This window comes from Macrobrachium rosenbergii, chromosome 4, assembly GCF_040412425.1.
Source record: "Macrobrachium rosenbergii isolate ZJJX-2024 chromosome 4, ASM4041242v1, whole genome shotgun sequence".
NCBI classification, from domain to species: Eukaryota; Metazoa; Arthropoda; class Malacostraca; order Decapoda; family Palaemonidae; genus Macrobrachium; species Macrobrachium rosenbergii.
In genome coordinates, this window is record NC_089744.1 from 2181251 (window position 1) to 2200151 (window position 18901).

The 18901-nt window shown below is 43.9% G+C and overlaps 1 protein-coding gene across 16 annotated transcripts in view; it reads right to left on the bottom strand.

Moving 5' to 3' along the window:
- Window positions 1-6209: 6209 nt before the first annotated feature.
- LOC136829499 (nucleoporin p58/p45-like) overlaps window positions 6210-18901 on the bottom strand; it is a 116286-nt gene continuing 103594 nt past the window's right edge. For all 16 annotated transcript variants that reach the window (XR_010850414.1, XR_010850406.1, XR_010850413.1 and 13 more), the window contains one exon: window positions 6210-6436. Coding sequence is in view for 10 of the 16 variants with exons in the window: in XM_067088317.1 (XP_066944418.1) it covers window positions 6399-6436 (38 nt within the window). In the remaining 6 variants the exon portion in view is untranslated. The remainder of the gene's footprint in view (window positions 6437-18901) is intronic.

Sequence of the window (18901 nt, forward strand, 5' to 3'; positions counted from 1 at the left end):
TAAATGGGGAGAGTTGCTGCCTGGTCTAGCCAACCGAGTATGGAAACTGGCAAAAACTAAATAATGACTCTCGAGTCAATGATGGAATGCAATAGGGCTAGGGTGTACCCCGTAAGTGACGTGCTGCAGTATCCCCTTACAGAAGTGAGAAGTATGCAAAGGGTACTGCAGAAGTCACGACTGCGGCTAAAGAAGTTAGTGAGGATAAAGGATTGGAAAAAGAAGGAAAGATGAGAATTGGAAATTGGAATGTTGGCAGCCTCACAGGAAAGGGAAGAGAGTCAGTTGATGTCATGCTGAGAAGGAAAATTATGATTCTATGTATACAAGAGACCAAATGGAAGGGGAAAACTGCAAGAAAGCTTGGAGAAGGATATAAAGTTTACTACATAGGGAAAGATACAAGGAGAAATGGGGTAGGGATTATTCTCCAACCAGATCTGCAAGAGAACGTCACAGAGGTCCAGCGTATCAGTGACAGGCTTGTGGGCTTAAAGTTTGTGAAAGATACGAGAGTATGGCATATCATCTCAGCATATGCCCCTCAACAAGGGTGTAGTGAAGAGGAGAAGGAGGAATTCACAGGGAAATTAGAAGAATATATAGAGAGAGTTCCAAGAAATGAACTATGTGTTATCTGGGGATATGAATGCCCATGTAGATGAGAGTTCTGATGGCTTTGAAGGAGTACATGGAGGAAGAGGTTTTGGAAGAAGAAACCAGGAAGGTGATAGATTGTTGGAATTAGCAGAAGCTATGAATCTGGTAGTCATGAATACACAGTTTGAGAAAAGGAGAAGTCATCTGGTAACATACAAAAGTGGACAAAATGAGACATAAATTGATTATGTTTTGGTTAGGAAGGAAGACAAGAAAATCATTATGGATTGTAAGGTTATTCCAAACGAATCTGTTCTAGCTCAACATAAACTGGTAGTGGCAGATTTTAGGTTGAAAGCAATACGGAAAAGAAAAGCCCCAAGCAGGAATAGGAGGATCAAAACTTGGAAGCTGAAGGAGGAGAAGGCAAGAGAGTTCAGAAGTAGTCAAAAGAACCAGAGAAGAGAGATATGTAAATGGACTGTCAGAATCGCCTGAAGTGATATGGGATGATATGAAAGGGATTGCGGTTCCAGCAGCAGCAGAGGTGTGTGGGAAGACAAGTGGCAAGCAGCAACAGGAAAGAGAAACATGGTGGTGGAATCAAGAGGTTCAAACAGCCTTGGATGAAAAGAGTGTAGCCTTTCAGTGTAGCCAGAAATGGGTGGGAAGAAGATAACAACTACCAAACAAGAGAGGGGTATAGCCGACAAAGAGAAAGGTAGCAACTGCAAAGGGAGAAGCCCTGAGAGAGTGGCATGAGAAGATGGGAACACCAGAGGGAGAAAAGATAATCTACAGAATTGCAGAAGCAAGAAGAAAAGACAGGCAGGATGTAGGAGAGGTAGGAATTATTAAAGATGAAAATGGAAATATCTTAACTGAGGAAGAAGAGGTCAAGAGAAGATGGAAAGAATATTTTTCACAACTATTAAACACTGAGAATGAGTGTGAAGAACTGGAAAATGTTCCTCCAGTTGAAGGACCAATAGCAAACATCAGAGAGAGTGAAGTCAAGAATGCTATAAAGAAAGGAAAAGTAAATAAAGCTGCATGAAACTCAAAGGTAACAACAGAAATGAATAAAACATTGGGAAATCTAGGTAAAGAGTGGGTGCACTCACTATTGGTAAAGATCTGGGATGTAGAGGAAATGCCAAGGGATTGGAACGATAGTTGGATGATGAATATGTATAAACAAAAAGAGGTATTAAACTGTGGGAACTACAGAGGAATAAAGCTTTTGGAGCATGTATTCAAGATACTAACAAGAATAGTAGAAGGGAGGTTGAGAGAGTTGATAGATATACATGAGCAGCAGTTTGGGTTCATGAGAGGAAAGAGCACAGTGGATGCTATTTTTATAGTAAGACAAGTCCAATGGAAGTATTTAGAAGGAAAGAGGAAAGTTTACATATGTTTTGTGGATCTTGAAAAGGCATATGACAAGGTACCAAGAAGAGTAATTTGTTGGTGTTTGAGAAAGAGAACCAGAGAAGGTTAGTTTAGACAAAATATATGTTTACAGACACTTTGGCATCAGAGTTAAGGAACAACAAAGAACTACATGAAAGGTTTTTATATTGAAAGGAGCCCTAGAAAGAAAGGTTGAAAGTGGAACACTGGAAAGACAGAACTAATGATTAGTAGTAAAGAAGGACATGAAGTAAACATTTGAAGATGGTACAGTGCTAAAACAGAACAATGAATTTAACTACTTGGGATCAATAATAGGAGAGGAGGGAGGTACTAAAGCCAGAGAGTGAAAGATGGAAAAGTGGAGGAAAGTAACTGAGTTGTTTTAGACAGTCCATGGGACAGTGTTGCAGAAACTTGGGCACTTCAAAGAGATCTCCAGCTATATCCATTGCTGCTTTACTATGGCCATGAAAGCCAATATGCTTCAATGGAAGGAGCTGGAAGGTCTCCCAGTCGTGAACACACAGGGATGTACTGCCTCAAGAACTGATACTTGTGTAGCTGCTCTACAGGAGGTTGAGGTCAAGAGGGCAGAACTTTTCTCACTGCCTCAGAAGCAGAGCTATCAGGTCAGGCGAAGGGGAAAGAAGGAAGTCTTCCAGCATTTGTCTGTAACCCACCAGGGATGGATCCAGTCCCTGGGAAGTGTTGCAGAACAAGAGATCTCCAGCTATATCCATTGCTGCTTATGAAAAGCCTAAGCTTCAAGGAAAGCTGGAAGGTCTCCCAGTCATGAACACACAGGGATGTACTGCCTCAAGAACTGCTTCTTGTGTAGCTGCTACAGGAGGTTGGGTCAAGCAGAACTTTTCTCACTGCCTCAGAAGCAGAGCTATCAGGTCAGGCAAAAGAGGAAGTCTTCCAGCATTTGTCTGTAACTTGGGGTGAGCAATGCTTGTGAACCCTTAGCGAAACAGACAAATTTGGAGGGAAAACGTAGATATCGATTTTTCCCAAAAAGGCAGCATGCCTCACTGTAGCGGCCCCTGGGTCTGGTACAAAGAAGCGAGAAAACTACTGACTTTGTTGTGCAGGGAGGCAACAAAAAGATGGTAGGGATCTCTCAGTTGATCAGTCTCTTCATGAGGAAAAGAGTGAAGCGCACATTCCGTCCCGATCACTCAAAACCAAGGGCGAGCTCGCCTACCAATACACCCCCACTGGGAATGTATCTGGCTAACTGAGTTATTGAGTGCCTGCAAATTTTGACAGATGAAACAGGAGGAAAAAACGATTCCCTCTTGTTGGCCGACTAATGCCACAACTGTGGTTTTGTTGTTCAATGAAACCACCGAGTGTCGCAAAACTCATCCTGAATTCTTGGAAGGCCAAAAGGCTTCCTTGAGTCTAGGATGTTGATGAGAAGGTACCAATCCTCTCGGTCACACACCTTCAAGACAGTCTTACAGGTGTGCGCCTATTCCTCGATCGGTGAATCCAAAAGTAGACACATGATGTGAGGGGAATATGCAAGCATATTCAAAGGTTCCTTCAATCAAGCATTAGCCTAACTCTTTCCCCCTATTTTGAAGAGGAAAGAAGGATGGAGAAATGGAAGCAGACCTCCATCCTCCACCATGGGGAAGCTTCTGCAAGATGACAGGATACCAAGACGATTAGCTCTAGTAGGGCTGGTATTTCCCAAATCAGGAGCACGGGAGAGGAAGCGGGATGGAAGTTTGATGAAAAGAATTGCCGAGACCTAAGGGATATAGATATTTCTCCGGAAGAAATTCATTCCCAGGTCTCAGTAATGTCGCTGCCAGCTCCAGAGACTCAATAAGTATCATTTCATCCAGGCATCTGCAGCAGTAAAACTTCTTTCCGGTCGATACTTCTTTCTTTCTTCCCTTCTGCCCTTCACACTTATGGAAAAGAGGGTGGAAAGAGACACAGTTATGTGCACTTTCCCAGAAGGGAAGACGTGGGCTATGTGTTCCGCGATCTTCTTCCATAGCCTGGGACTTCTTAGGAGTTGAGGGGGCCTGGCTTGAACTCAAGGTCAAGCCGAGATGACTAAGACCCAAAGGTCTTGGCCACTGCCCAAAGGACAAGGCAGTACCCTGGTACAAACCTTGATTACTGCGGTATCTGGCAAATCTCTGAAAGAGAAAGGCAGAACCAAGTAAAGGTTCGTTCCTAAGGGTCGAGCCAACTTGGGACTTACGAAACCGGAGATCCGAATTATGACAAAATCCTTCTTCTTGGTACCAGAATTGTCCACAGACTGCCATCTGTTATAGGAAGACCCACCCCCGGTCAGGACCAGTCTCCAGAAGGCAGGGTTCCTTCCAGGAATGGTCGTATCTGAGGAGAGAAAGCCTAAAAGTGAAGGATCATGGATCCATCAGGAGAATGCCTGGAGGAAACCAGCAGGTGCCCTCCAAGATTGCCGCCTCTTGTTGCGGAAGATAATACCCTTCACAGCAAGGAGAAGCAGAGAGAGAACCCAGTCCAGGTGAAGCAGAGTCAGAAAAACCTGCAGTCAGCAAGACCCTCCAAGGCAAGAAGAATTCGTAGTCTGTCAAGGCAGGGGAGAAGCTCGGTGTCTCGACCTGAATGAACTCCTTGTCTGAAGAAAAGTATTTATCTGGTCAACAAGGCTCTCACAAGCAAAGACCGGGGCAGCCGCCGAAACTCTCGGCCCCTCAGGAACTGCATGGGTTGTGAGTGATGAAGATTATTCATTGGGGGAGCTGTGGTCCTCGTGCTGACGAATTGGTGCGAAGCTCACCGAAAAACGAGGGCATTCGCAACTTGAAGAGGAAGATCCTCGCTGCTTCCGAAGCATGAAACTCCTGTACCTCTCTCCTTGGAGGGAGATCTTGACAGATCCCAAGAAACCCTCCTTGGCTACCTGGTTGTACTACAAGACAATCGGGGGACCGACACCCAAACCACGCCAGGCAGCTGAACTCTGAAGACAAATTCGTCGGAGCTCTCTTTGTCCGTCTCGTGCCTCTTGGAACAACCGAGAAGAAAAGAGACCAGGTGAGGAGAAAGAATACCCCTACCTGTCCTGCCAGTAAGACCAGCAGGAGAGGCGGACCGTGAGCAATAATCAACCGAAGGAGATTACTGCCACACAGAAAGTTCGCTCCAACAGAGCCAAGAACCTGATTCGGAAAAACCGAGTGAGGACGAGCTGAGCCGCACCGAACCAAGCCAATCACGTGAACGCGATCCAGATGGGTGGTATGTGTTGGACTGAGAGGCAGGCGGGGCGAGCCAAGCCGAGCCAGTCTCACATACACGACCAAGGGCTGGGCAGGGCCAGCAAGCCAAGCGAGCTGAGCCAAGCCGAGCTGATCACGTGAACAGAATCAGAACTGGACAGGGCAGAACTTGTCTGCCGTGAACTGTATTGTGTCAGAACTATCTAAATTTGACAAGTCATACTAACCAAGCCTGTTACAATACATATTCTTATCATTTATAATAATCTCACCTCAGTTTAAACCTCCTTATGGAAGAGGTTTCTTCACTTCATTCACTATTTCAGACTTCAAGGTTATCAGAAGCAAAAGTATCCAAAAATGTTAGTGAATCAATTTGTTAAGAGTACTCTGCCTGTGGCTCTTGAACAGTATTTTCATCAACTAGAAAAGATAACCAGATTTCCTATAATTCAACACAATGACAAAAAACCTTAATATTATACTACCAGGTTGAGGAAAGTCTACGATACTTAAGCCCAAGTAATATAAATCTAGTTTTAACTTGTATGACATAAATTCTGACCCTCTGTGGAAGCAAGGTGATTACAGCATTCAATCACTCTTCCTTCTTGTGTTGGTTTGAAATCTAGTGTGAAAGGCAAGTTTATTATTCCTTATTTGGGACTTAAAACTTTTAAGTGGAAAATGCATCCCAATTGTTAGCGAACTGAGAAGTTTAAATTTTACTGGGTGAAGCTATTGTATTTACATAGGTCTGGTAACTGTAACCAGTAGAGTTCACAACAGGTATACATTATGAAAAAAAATTATACAGGGTAGTGTAAGAACACAAGATGCTTCTTCAGCTTGTAAAATTGAGTGACTTTACTGTTTTCAAGAAAATACTGCTAACGGCTTGTAGAAACACCTACCGCTATATCTTTTGACTTACTGAAGAAGTAAAACATGATCCTGAATCATACTGGTTTATTCTGCACATGTGCAAGTATAAAATGTCACTGAAAACTTCATACATTAATATTTCACTCACAATGCACCAATCTTCTTTCATATAAAAACTGCTCTTCACTTCTGGCAATATATATTTTTAAAAGTAAGAAATCCACAATAAAATCTTCAAAGAGTTCACATTGTTACATACTACAAACGCCTCTTACGCCTTCCATCTGGGTCTTCCTCTGAAAAAAAGAAGTTTGCTCTATTATTAACCTTGTACTTACATAAATTACTATTTACCAGATACATACAAAAATTTAAAAACCTTTATTATAAAACAGACATACTATACTTCATTAACCTTTTACTATCAGTCATCTTTAGGACATTTCACAAAATTTAGTGTCAATGGTAAAAATATATATGCACTGGAGAAGAAATTAACAATACAATTGTTACTACTAAGTTAAACTGAAAGTTACAAATTCCAAAAATTTCTGAAATTTTTACCTACACAGCAAAGGTTCTTTGCTTTTCAAGTATATGAAACACTTGAAAGTATCTAGTACCCATCACTGCCAGTTGGCAAAAAATTATCAATTAATGAAACACTGTAAATACCTACTATTTATTTTTTCTTATGCATCATTCCCATTTTCATTAAGTAGTTTAACTGAACAATGGTGTAATATTTAAGACTACAGATCTGGTCATGAGGATTTGTTTTTAGGTAATAAGAGAGATGAAAATTGGAGGGAAAGTTCAAGAAGTTCGTCTGCTATATAAGAAGAGACCAAAGAGAACTGAAATGTAAACTCACTAAGCAAAGCAGCTGGGGTTGGAATGGGCCATTAAAACCCCTATGGAGCATCCCATAAGCAGTGTAAGTAGTACCAAAAACTATACAGATTACTCATTCATATCTATGATATATCCTGATTAAAAACGGTATGTAGTAAATCAATCCATAATAAAAGTAATCGCAAGTTATACTGATCCAGAAAGAGAATGGGACATATCCATATAAAGCACATCTGATCTGGTCTATTTAGTATATTCATGGAATTCAAGAACAGAATAAGAGCTCAAATATTTTAAGAAGAATTAAGTGCACACACAATGAATTAAAAGTAATTATATAGGAATACTTCGAAGTTATTGCCAGTTGTTGATGAATGGATATATAAGACAATTAATCTACAAATGTAATGATGCTATGATATCATCCTAGCACTACACATTATAAAGGCATTTAATAGCCACATTAACTGAAAAAAAATGTTACAACATTTGATTACAACAATGAACCACAAACTTCCAGTCTGCTGAACAAAACTGATAAGTAACTCATCATCAAAACAGAATTAAAAAATCACACAAATGAAAGAAATAAAAATACTGAGCACTCATAACTTCTAGGGAGGATGCATTGCATGGCTTATGGTAGGAAGTAAGCATACAGGAGGAAAACCTATTGAATACAATGCATATGTACTATTCAGGTGTAGATAACCCTTAATTTAAGTGCACTTTACACCATAAAAGGAACTCTTACCACAGATATGTACCAGTAATAACTCAAAGCCAGCTATTACTTGATGTGTGGTAAGATACACATACATCACTGCAAACAGCTGTAAGTCCAGGCCAATGGGTAACTGGTAACAACTGGCTGGGATATCAGATAAAATAAAGAGGCCAATACTACTACTGTACTGTGCTACAGTACATAAGTTACAAGAGGAACTTGGATCAATTATGTTGCCCTGAATAGTACCTGAAGAAGCAAGCTTGAAAGCTTTGACTGCTGCTAGTTATAATAAAAAATACATAAAAAGTCAGGACTCAAAATTTCCATTTCTGGCTGAAGACAGAGAACATTGAAAATACAAGGAAGTGGATAAGACTCAGACCTCAATGGAACAGTATGGAACTTCATATTACAACACAAAACTTGTATCAAAACTCTGATATTAAAATTCAAAAGTAGGGAATACATGAAAATTAAATGGATTAAACACATACATGCTGTGTCAGCTGATTCATGTAACAAGGTACTTTATGTTTAGGCATGTTCATGGAGACAGTGTCACTCTAATGAGGGTCAAAACAGTAATGTACCTAATGATATACAGGTAAATTAGATTTCTTGGCAACAATAACAGGCTAAGTAAGACTAATGGGTGGCAAGGATTTGTCAGTTGTGGTTCACATTCAAAACATCCTGCACCAAGGGAAAAACTGCAGTTTCTATGCAAATAAACGAGTCACATGCAATGATTCTATAGAGAAGGACTGCAGATATGACAAGCACATAAGGCTTGGCTTAGAGAACAGAGGTTGTCCACGATTACAATAAGGCTGGTACAGGTTAATGCCATCTGTTGTCTTAACTACCACAGTTTTAAAAAATCACCACCACTAGCATTTTTCCAAGAGATTTTATCTTTTGCACTGTCTTCCAGAGTTCCCATTTGATCTAAGTCTTCATCTTTGCCATTTCCCATGATTTTCTTGGACATCCTACTGGTCTTAGTTTGCTATTTTCATACCAAGTGCTTTTCTGACATGCAATTCCTTGCCCTTCCTCATCACATGTTCCATGAATGGGAGAGACTTCTGTCTCCCCACTTCTCGGTGGTACCTAAAGTACAGTACTTTGGAATTTTTCATGGGGAGAAAACTTAGGGGCCTTCTTCCTATCTCTACCACAATTTGGGGATCAAGATGATTCTCGAGGAGGTGGAAGAGGAACCAGATGACAAACTTGGGTAGGCAAAGGAAGAAGCATAACTATTTTTCCAAGTTGTTACCTTGTATGTCTCTTCCATACAGCTGGGGACTCAGCCTGTCAGGGACTCAACCTACTTGGAGACCACTCCCAAACACAGCACAGGTGGGTGGTACCCTGTGGCACCATGGGAAGTTAATGGTATACTCATAGCTGGGCCATCACCATGTACTGGGAATTGGTCACCAAGTAATGGCATCCACACTATAGAGTAACCACATCCAATGTCAAGGAAATAAGCAGAGGAGCTTCTGGGTAGACCCAGTAATTACAAAACAGCCAGAGCAATAGGAACAGCTGTCATTAATATTAAGGGATAACCTCCAAAACTGACAAGCAGTATCAGGGATTACAGCAACACAGTTATAGTGCTGTTCACAGAACAGTACCATGACAGTACTAACAGCAGCATATACCAAGACCGATGGTAATTTTATTGGTGAGCTTTGGAGAGTCTGGAGAACCAAAGGCTGTGGTGGTGGCTAGGAGGTAAATGGCAAGCAAACAATGAATGTTTGCTGTCATCAACAACGAACACTGCAGGAAGAAGGAGAATTAGGAACATCCATCTGATCATACCAGTTCCTCCTCAATGTCCAGTAAGGAGATACCATTTAGAAACAGAACCAACAGTAGGAGTCACAGCACCAAAATGGATGGAGACTGAAGAGCCCTCTGCAGTACCTCCTGACAAAGTATGACATCCTATTGGTTCTTCCATTTGTTGCTGTGCTTCAACCACTGAGACAACAACCAACAATGACACTCCTCACCATGTTGTTCTGAAGAGCATGATATTAGCATGGGTCAGTGTCATGGTGAAACATGAATAAGCTACATTCATGCCCACAACCAGGCCATCAATAAAGTCAAATAATTCAAAATATAAAAATTAGTAAATACAGGATATCACCAAAAGAAAGCTTCAGCGACAGCAAAAAATGACAAATTTTAAAAGTAATTTGTATTTTGCCTAACTATACAAACCTGAGGTCTTTATGTAGGAATTACCTTCAGCAAAGCTGGAAACCGGCCATTAAACTTTTAACAAGATGGTATGGTAGTTAACTACCAAACAACCGGGTGGGAGTCCAGCCCACCCGGTCAGCAGAGTCACTTTACATTCGGCCCAGGTATAAGCTTGGTGTCAGCTTGAAGGATGGCATGAAGTGGGCATTAAACTATAAAGACCTCAGGTTTGTAAAGTTAGGAAAAATACAAATTACTTTTAAAATCTGTCATTTGTTCCTACACAATATACAAACCTTTCGATCTTTATATGGAAAGACTTACTTCTTGGAGGAAGGAACCTGAGTAAAGTCTCTGAAATGACTGGTAGTTCGCCAAACCTAGGTCTTCTTCCTGGTCGAGAGAGCAAGGAAGAGGACCGTCCCTTTGACCAATGAACGAAGTATAAGAAATATATGTTCAATTGTCAGACTTCTGGGTACTTTTTCGAATAAATGGATATAAAAGCAGCATCATTTGAGAAAAAGGCTAGGTTGAATCTTGTGTCGGAGACAATGGAAAGGCCATGTATAAGCAATAGGTTTGCACTGCCTGTCCCTCTCTCCCTTGCTAGAGAGAGGGAAGGGTTGCTTCTATACATCAAATAGATTATATAATGGTTATTATACTTGGTTATAGAAAACTCACCTGCATCATGGCCCATTCCAGCATCGCAACGGCTTGATAACCTACCCTCTGCCCGCAGAGGAGGGTAAGGCTGAGGGAAAGAGGGAAGGGAGGAGGACCAGTCACTCACACACACACACTCTCTCTTCCACAACCATACACCTTAGGTGAGATGCTATCTGTCCTCTTAGAGGAGCCAGATGAGCTACATAACTTGTTAAGCAGCCACCACAGGACCGACCCAAGGAAAATGTGTCCAGGGACTAGTGGGCAATATCCAGAAGGTAGAAGGAAGTGAAAGTGGTCTGGCGCAACCACACCCCAACCTTCAGAACCTGAGGAACCGACAGGTTCTTCCTGAACCCAATGGACGGACCAATAACTGACCCTGTGAGTTCTCACCCAGGATGTACTGGAGTCCTCCTCGCCTGGCGCAGAGTACATACAATTGTTTGATTGTCTCATGAAGCCAGAGAGAGACAGTGTTCCTGGACACCTCCTTCTTGGTCGAGCCAGTGCCAATGAAGAGTCATCGACACTAAGGCCAGAGATGGCGAGCTCTCTTCAGATAGCACCACAGCACCCTAACAGGGCACAGTAGCATCTCATCTGGATCATCACCTACAAAGTTCTCCAGGGAGGGGATTGTAAAGGACTCAAATCTGGCGGCAGGGACCGATGGAATCTGGATCTTCGCTATGAAGGAAAGTCCATGCAGTTCACCTAATCTCTTCGCTGATGCCAGGGCAAGCAAGAAAACGGTCTTGAGGATCAGATCCCTGTCTGATGACTCTCATAAGGGCTCGTACAGTGCACGAGTCAGGCTCCCAACACAGGACTAGGCCCAAGACTGCCTATAGCCCTTAAAAGCTGAGACAGAGAGGAGCTTCTCTTGGCAAAGGAAGACGAGGAAATCTGCTATCTGCTGAATAGTAGCTCCGGCAGGAGAGAGACCCTGTCTAAGACAACAACCACAGAAGACAGCCCATTTCCCCTGGTAGAATGTGGCAGAGGAATGTTGCAGGTACCCAGACATCTCTGTTGCCTTCTGCTCGCAAGAGATGCTGGATAGTCACCGGCCGTGAAGTGCAAGCAACTCCATGGACTGGTGGATCCGTTCCATGTGCGGCTGACACAGCAGGTTGTGCCAGGGGGGGAATCTCTCTTGGTGCCTCGACAAAAAGAGCTAGCAGGTCCGGATACCATGCATTGTATGTAGCCATTTGGGAGCCATTAGGGTCATTCCAAGGTTCCTGGTCACCATCACCCTGTTGATCACTGGATGGAGCAGGAAGAACGGAGGAGAGGCGTAAGCATCCAGGTTGTCCCATGGGTGTTGTATGGCATCCTCTGCTGCATCCCATGGGTTGGGGACAATGGAGCAAAACACCTGGTGCTTCCTGTTGTGCTGGGTGGCAAACAGGTTGTTTGATGGGAGCCCCCAAAGATTGAATAGCCTTTCAACAATGTTCATGTGAAGGAACCACTCTGTCCCCATCACTTGACCGTGGCAACTGAGCTTGTCTGCCACTACATTCCTCTTGCCTGGAATGTATCTGGGTGACATCTCTACCGAGTGGGCAGTACTGATTATCAGCTGGTGCAGTGAAAGAGACACTAGGCCTCCTTGCTTGTTGGCATATCCCACTACTGTGTTGCTGCTCATCAACACCACCGAGTGTCCCAACACTCTGAAACTCTTGGAGGGCCAAGAAGGAAGCCTTGATTTCTAGGATATTGATGCGAAGGTGCCTATCATCTCAGTTCCACACACCTGAAATCAGCAACTCCTCCAGGTGTGCACCCCATCCATTGGTCGAAGCACCTGAGAACAGAAGTATCTTGGGAGGGGGAGTGTGCAAGGACACTCCTATTATGAGGTTCCTGTTGTCCAGCCACCCTGCTAAGTCCTGTCTCACCTTCCGCAAGAGAGGGATGGGAAATGATGTTAGATCCCATGCCGGAGACAAGAACTCCTTCATTCTCTAATGGAGAGAACAAAGGTGAAGCCACCCTTGAGGGACCAGCTCCTCCAAGGACGACAGGTGACTGAGAATGACCTGCCACCGGTGTGCTGGTTGTTCCTGCTGGGGTAGGAACTTTTGCGCTGCCTTCCTGAATCTGCTGATACAAGAGTTCGAGGGGTAGACTCTTTCTGCTGCCATATCTATCAACATGCTCAGGTAATTTATCCTCTACTTTGGTGTAACATCGGACTTCTCAAGATTTATCACAACCCCAGGTCGTGGCAAAACTCAAAAAGGCGATCCCTGTCTTGGAGCAACTGCAGACGAGACTTTTTCAAAACTAGGCAATTGTCAAGATACCTCAACAAACATATCCCGCGTAAATGGGTCCAAGCTGACACAAGGGTGAACACTTGCATGAACAACTTGGGGAGCAGTCGAGAGCCTGAAACAAAGTGCCCTGAACTGGAACACCATTCCCTCGAGGACAAAGCGAAGGTATTTGCAAGAGGACTGATGGATGGGTATTTGGAAATATGTGTCCAAGTCCACCATAAGCATTGTGCCGTTCTCCCTGATGGAAGCGAGCGCTGAGCAAGTTGTTTCCATCTTGAACCGAGTCTGGCAAACAAATCGGTTCAGGGAAGAGAGATATTGATGACTGGACGCCACCACCCCTGATTCTTTCTCCACAAGAAAGATTTGGCTGTAAAAGCCTGGGGACTGATCTGTCACGACTTCTACAGCACATTTTCTCAGCATCGCTGCAACCTCCTCATGGAGAGTGGGATCCTTCAGCTCAAGCAAGCTGAGCATGTAGGAGGGAAGCAGACAAGAGAGTCAGTGAGGGGTGGTCAAGACTCGAAGAGAAGTAGATATCCCTCCCAAAAGGACATCTACTACCCAGGTCTCGGATCCATGTCACTGCTATGTTGTCCAATGGCTCGACAGGCAACCCCCAACAATGGCAGCTTGTGGAGAGGAACACCGACCCTAGCGTTTTCCTCCCTTCTTCTTTCCCTTGTCTCCCTTCCCTTTACTGGACAGAAGAAGACTGGGTGGTTCCTCGAGCGCCCTTCAAATCCTGGGACTTCTTAGGGCCTGAAGAACTGCTATCCAGACCAGAGGGTCAGGCCACAGTGACATGCTTCATCACTACCTGGTGGACAAGTCAGTCGTTATCCTCAACATGATGCTTGTCCACTGCAGCGTCTACCTCTTCTCGAGAGAAGAGAGAGGCAGAACCCAGCGCCAGTCCATTCTGCAGAGCCAAAGCTGACTCCGGGCTGACGTACTCTGTGACTTGAGTTAGGACAGCATCCCTCCTCTTAAGCACTAAGTTGGCCCACAGGTTTGCCGTCTGGTGGGCCAGGTAGGTGATAGCCCTACCATCAGATTGGCACAGCCTCCCAAAGGTTGAGTCCTCTGAGGGGTTGATGGACACCCTGGAGGCTGCAACCTTGGACACTGTGAAGGACCACATGTCCAGCCAGGAGACTGCCTGGAGGGCTGCCATGTAAGTGGCTTCCAGGCTCGCTTCTTCCTGTTGCGTAAAGAATACGTCTTCCGTCCCATGATGCTGCAGCAAGAGACCCGGAGCTAGGTGAACCAAGGCCGGGTCAACCCGTTTCATCAGCAGAGGTTCTGTCAAAGGTGTACAATATTTCTTCTGGCGAAGCAGAGGCAGGGGGAGTAGCTTGGCTTGAAAGGAACTCTTTCCCAGAGACAAGAGTGTTAACCTGATCCAGTACACCCTCAGCAAGCAAGGACCAAGGAAAGCCTAGAGAGGCTCTGGGTTCCTTCTTGGGACCCCAGTAACCTTCAAGGCCGGAAGGGCAGTCGACAGACATAGCCAAGGTCCATTCCCTGAGATTGCTGTGTCGACAAATCAACTTGACAATCTCTGAAGGGGTCCTCTGTACCTTGAGAGAATCTGCGTCTTGGGGCAGAGGACCTTGAATCCTTCCAAGCCACAGTCCTCTCTCGATACTCTCCCTGCAGGTGGGAGAACCTCACCAGAACTCCCGGCTCCCTGCTCACCCACTTGAGCATAAGAGAGGGTAGGTCCGAGAACCTTGCCCGCTTTGTAAGTCCTTGCAGTAGGGCTGTGAAAGGATGTAGAGTCCCAATCACTGGTCCTCCTGTCCACCTCGTGGTTCCTAGTATATCCCCAGGAAGTCAAGGGGGCAGGAGAGAGGGAGTGAGTACCCTTACCTGTCCTGTCGGAACCGACGATCCCGGGAGGAGAGGCAGGCTGAGGGTGATCACCAACCCGTGGTGGTGATGACTTCACATGTCTAGAAGAGTCCCTCCTCTAGTGCAAATGTGGAGGGGGGCTGTCCCGAGGAGAGGGCAGAGGCTCACGAGAACTTACTAGAAGGCTCTCGAAAGACGAGCAAGCCCGCTCGCACGAATGTGAACGGGGGCCAGCCTAGGGAGAGCGGTTGAATACTCTCAGGCGTGAGCTTGCCCCGTCCTCTCAATGTACTCCAATCATCTCTGAGGCTGAAGCCTGCTGGCAGGGAGACAACTGTAAGGAGGACCTCCTAGACACTACTCCCAGTGAGCAGACCCTCGAGGGGTAGAGGGAAGCACCTGGCTGCTTGGACCCCGTCCTCTCTCGCGTGCCTGAACCAGAACATGGAGCTGACTCCACGCTGCTGGTTGAGGTAAACCCAGACACCTTGAATTACACTTGCCTCAAAGCTTCTGTGGTACGTGAAAGTTCCACGGAAGACCCCTCTGCTCAAGTGTCCAAAGAGACTCGAGTAGAGGTAGGCAGAGCACTACGCTTGGAGACAGAGCTCCGAGCAGAAGTGCCAGGTGCTTGGGGTTCGACCACCCTCGGCTCCCAAGTTGATGGGTCTCGAAGAGACACGTGAGATGGCACCCCAAGTCCAAAAACTGGGGAAAGCCAGCGAGAGATCCCTGTGTCTCTCTTGGGGAGAGAGAGATTCCTGTCTCTCTCTTGGGGAAAGAGAGATTCCTGTCTCTCTCTTGTGGGGAGAGAGAGATCCCCATGTCTCTCTCGGGGAGGGAGACACCCCTTCGGAAGAAATGGTATGGGCCTTCTTCTGGGTGAGAGAAGTGATCTCTTTCTTCCTCCTCTTGTGGGCTTTGGAAGAGGGAGGGGAGGAGGTGGCAACAGACGAAGATGATGATGAAGACGACGATAAAACCTTCCTGGACCTCTTCTTGGACATCGACTTCTTTGCCTTCTTTGAAAGGGCATGGAGGATCTGCTCCCCGAGGTTGGAGGAAGACTCCGGCACAGATTCCTGGGGAGTAGGGATGGGCACCATGGTGAACACAGCAAGGGCATGGGTCTTGTGGACTACTGCTGGAGTTGTCAAAATTGGGTGCGTAGACACTCTTAGGGGTATTAGATAACTGGTGGCCAGTCACAGTGACAGTCGAAGTGGTGACTGTTGTGGCAAAGTGAATCACTGGAGGGAGAGCAGGCGTGAGCAGCTCACAGGTGACTAAGGATGCCCCTCATAGGGGGAACTCCTTGGAGGCCAAGGGACTGCCAGGTGTCCTGGAGTTCCTCCTCCTCCACACCTGGAAACAAAGTTCGGTCAGAGGGGGTAGTCTCCATTTGCACTGAAGGGGATTCCTCCCCCCAACTGAGCGAATGGAGGCCACCAAAGGGAGGTCGTTCTGGCTTCCAGTACCCCAATGACGATCTCTGCCCGACGAAACAAGCAAAGACAACGAAGGGGAAACTTCTCCCAAAGGAGAAGTATCAAAGCGGGAAAGTTTTGTTGGCGGTAGGGAACTAACTGAAGTGTTAGCCACCAAGGGAGTCATTGGGGGTGTGTTACCCTCAGATGACAACTTGGGGAGCTTCTTCTGATACTTCCTCCTCAGCAAATACTTCGTCCAATGCTCTGGAGTCCAGTCATGGCACTCCTCACACACAGAATCAGGATTACATCCATACCCCTGCACGATGTGCAAAGGGTATGAGGGTCAACATCAAGGGCTAAACAGTAATGGCTGCAAGCCTTCTCCGTGGTACCAGGGCATTTTCTCATTAGTACCGTCTTCCACTCAGATGGCTCAGATGATTTATGGGTTTGCTTGTCCATAGCAAACACACAAACACATAGACACAAGGAAAAACACAAAAAGGCACAATCCCACCGGGAAAAGAAGCGATGTTCACAGCAAAAACAATGGCAGCAGGGCAAAGGGCAGTGAAGCAGCAGAACCTCATTATACCACGGCTGAAGGTAAAGTGGTGCTCTGCCGACTGGGTAGGCGGGACCCCCACCAAGTCATTCGGTAGTTAGCTACCATAGCACCTTGTTAAAAGTTTAATGGCCAGTTTTCTGCTTCACTAAAGGTAATTCCTGTATAAAGACCAAAAGGTTTGTATATTGTGAAGGAACAACTTGCACTGCAGATCAGTGATGTGGACTTTACAACAGCCAAATAAAAAATGGAGCTTCAGCCAGGCAAGTGCTAGGATACCCACCACCCCATGTTAACCCTTAAACGCCGAGCCTCTATTTACGAAAGTGTCTGCCATATGCCGGCGGCGCTGGGAGTCAGCGCTGCGGAAAAAAGTTTTTTAAAAAATCACAGCACACTTAGTTTTTAAGATTAAGAGTTCATTTTTGGCTCCTTTTTTTACACTGCCTGAAGTTTAGTATGCAACCATCAGAAATTAAAAAAAATATTATCATATATAAATACTGAAATATATGAGCGCAAAAAAAAAATTTCATATATAATTGTATACAAATCGCGCTGTAAGCAAAACGGTTAAAGCTATTGAGTTATTTTTTTCTTTGTATTGTACACTAAATTGCGATGATTTTGGTATATAACAAATTGTAAAACGATCAAAGCAACACAGAGAAAATATTATCACAAAATGATGCATGAATTCGTAACACGCAGACATAAAAAAAGTTTTTTTCAAAAATTCACCATAAATCGAAATATTGTGCTAGAGACTTCCCGTTTGTTGCAAAATGAAGGTAACTGATTGAATATTACTTGACTGTAAGTGTTTTAGCTTGCAATTGCAGTTTTTTACCATTTCGGTCGAGTTAAAGTAGACCAAAGGTCGAATTTTTTCTATTTATCGTGATTTATATGAAAATATTTCAAAACTGATAAATGCTATAACCATGAGTTATTTTTTGTTGTATTCTACATGAAATTGCACACATTTTCATATATAAAACTTTATGTAACGACTAATATAAAACGGTGCAAACATTATGACAAAGTGACAAAAGAATTTCTGAGATGTTCGGCCGAGTTACCGCGCGGACGTAAGGAAAAAGTTATTTTCAAAAATTCACCATAAATCGAAATATTGTGCTAGAGACTTCCAATTTGTTGCAAAATGAAGGTAAATGATTGAATATTACTAGAATGTAAGAGTTTTAGCTTATGATTGCGTTTTTCGACCATTTCAGTCGAGTTAAAGTTGACCGAAGGTTGAAATTTTGGCACATTGTGATTTATATGAAAATATTTCAAAACTCATAGAAGCTACAACCATGAGTTATTTTTTGTTGTATTCTACATGAAATTGTGCACATTTTCATATATAAAACTTTATGTAACGACTAATATAAAACGGTGCAAACATTACGACAGTGATGAAAGAATTTCTGAGATGTTCGCCGAGTTATCATGAGCGGAAGTAAGGAAAAAGTTTTTTCAAAATTCACCATAAATCAAAATATTGTGCTAGAGACTTCCAATTTGTTGCAAAATGAAGGTAAATGATTGAATATTACTAGAATGTAAGAGTTTTAGCTTGCAATTGCGTTTTTCAAACATTTCGCTCAAGTCAAAGTTGACCAAAGGATGAAATTTTGGCACTTATCGTGATTTATATGAAAATATTTCCAAACTGATAAAAGCTACAACCATGGGTTGTTTTTTATTGTATTTTACATGAAATTGTGCACATTTTCATATATAAAACTTTATGTAACGACTAATATAAAATGGTGCAAACATTATGACAGTGACGAAAGAATTTCTGAAATTTTCGGCAGAGTTACTGCACGGACATAAGGAAAAAGTTTTTTAAAAAATTCACCATAAATCAAAATATTGTGCTAGAGACTTTCAATTTGTTGCAAAATTGAGGTAAATGATTGAATATTACTAGAATGTAAGAGTTTTAGCTTACAATTGCATTTTTCAACCATTTTGGTTGAGTCAAAGTTGACCGAAGGTTAAAATTTTTTGTAGTCGACGTATGGTACATCCGCTCGTCACCCAACAGACAATTTTAGTCGACTTACGATACGTCCAGTTGGCGTTTAAGGGTTAACTTCCTT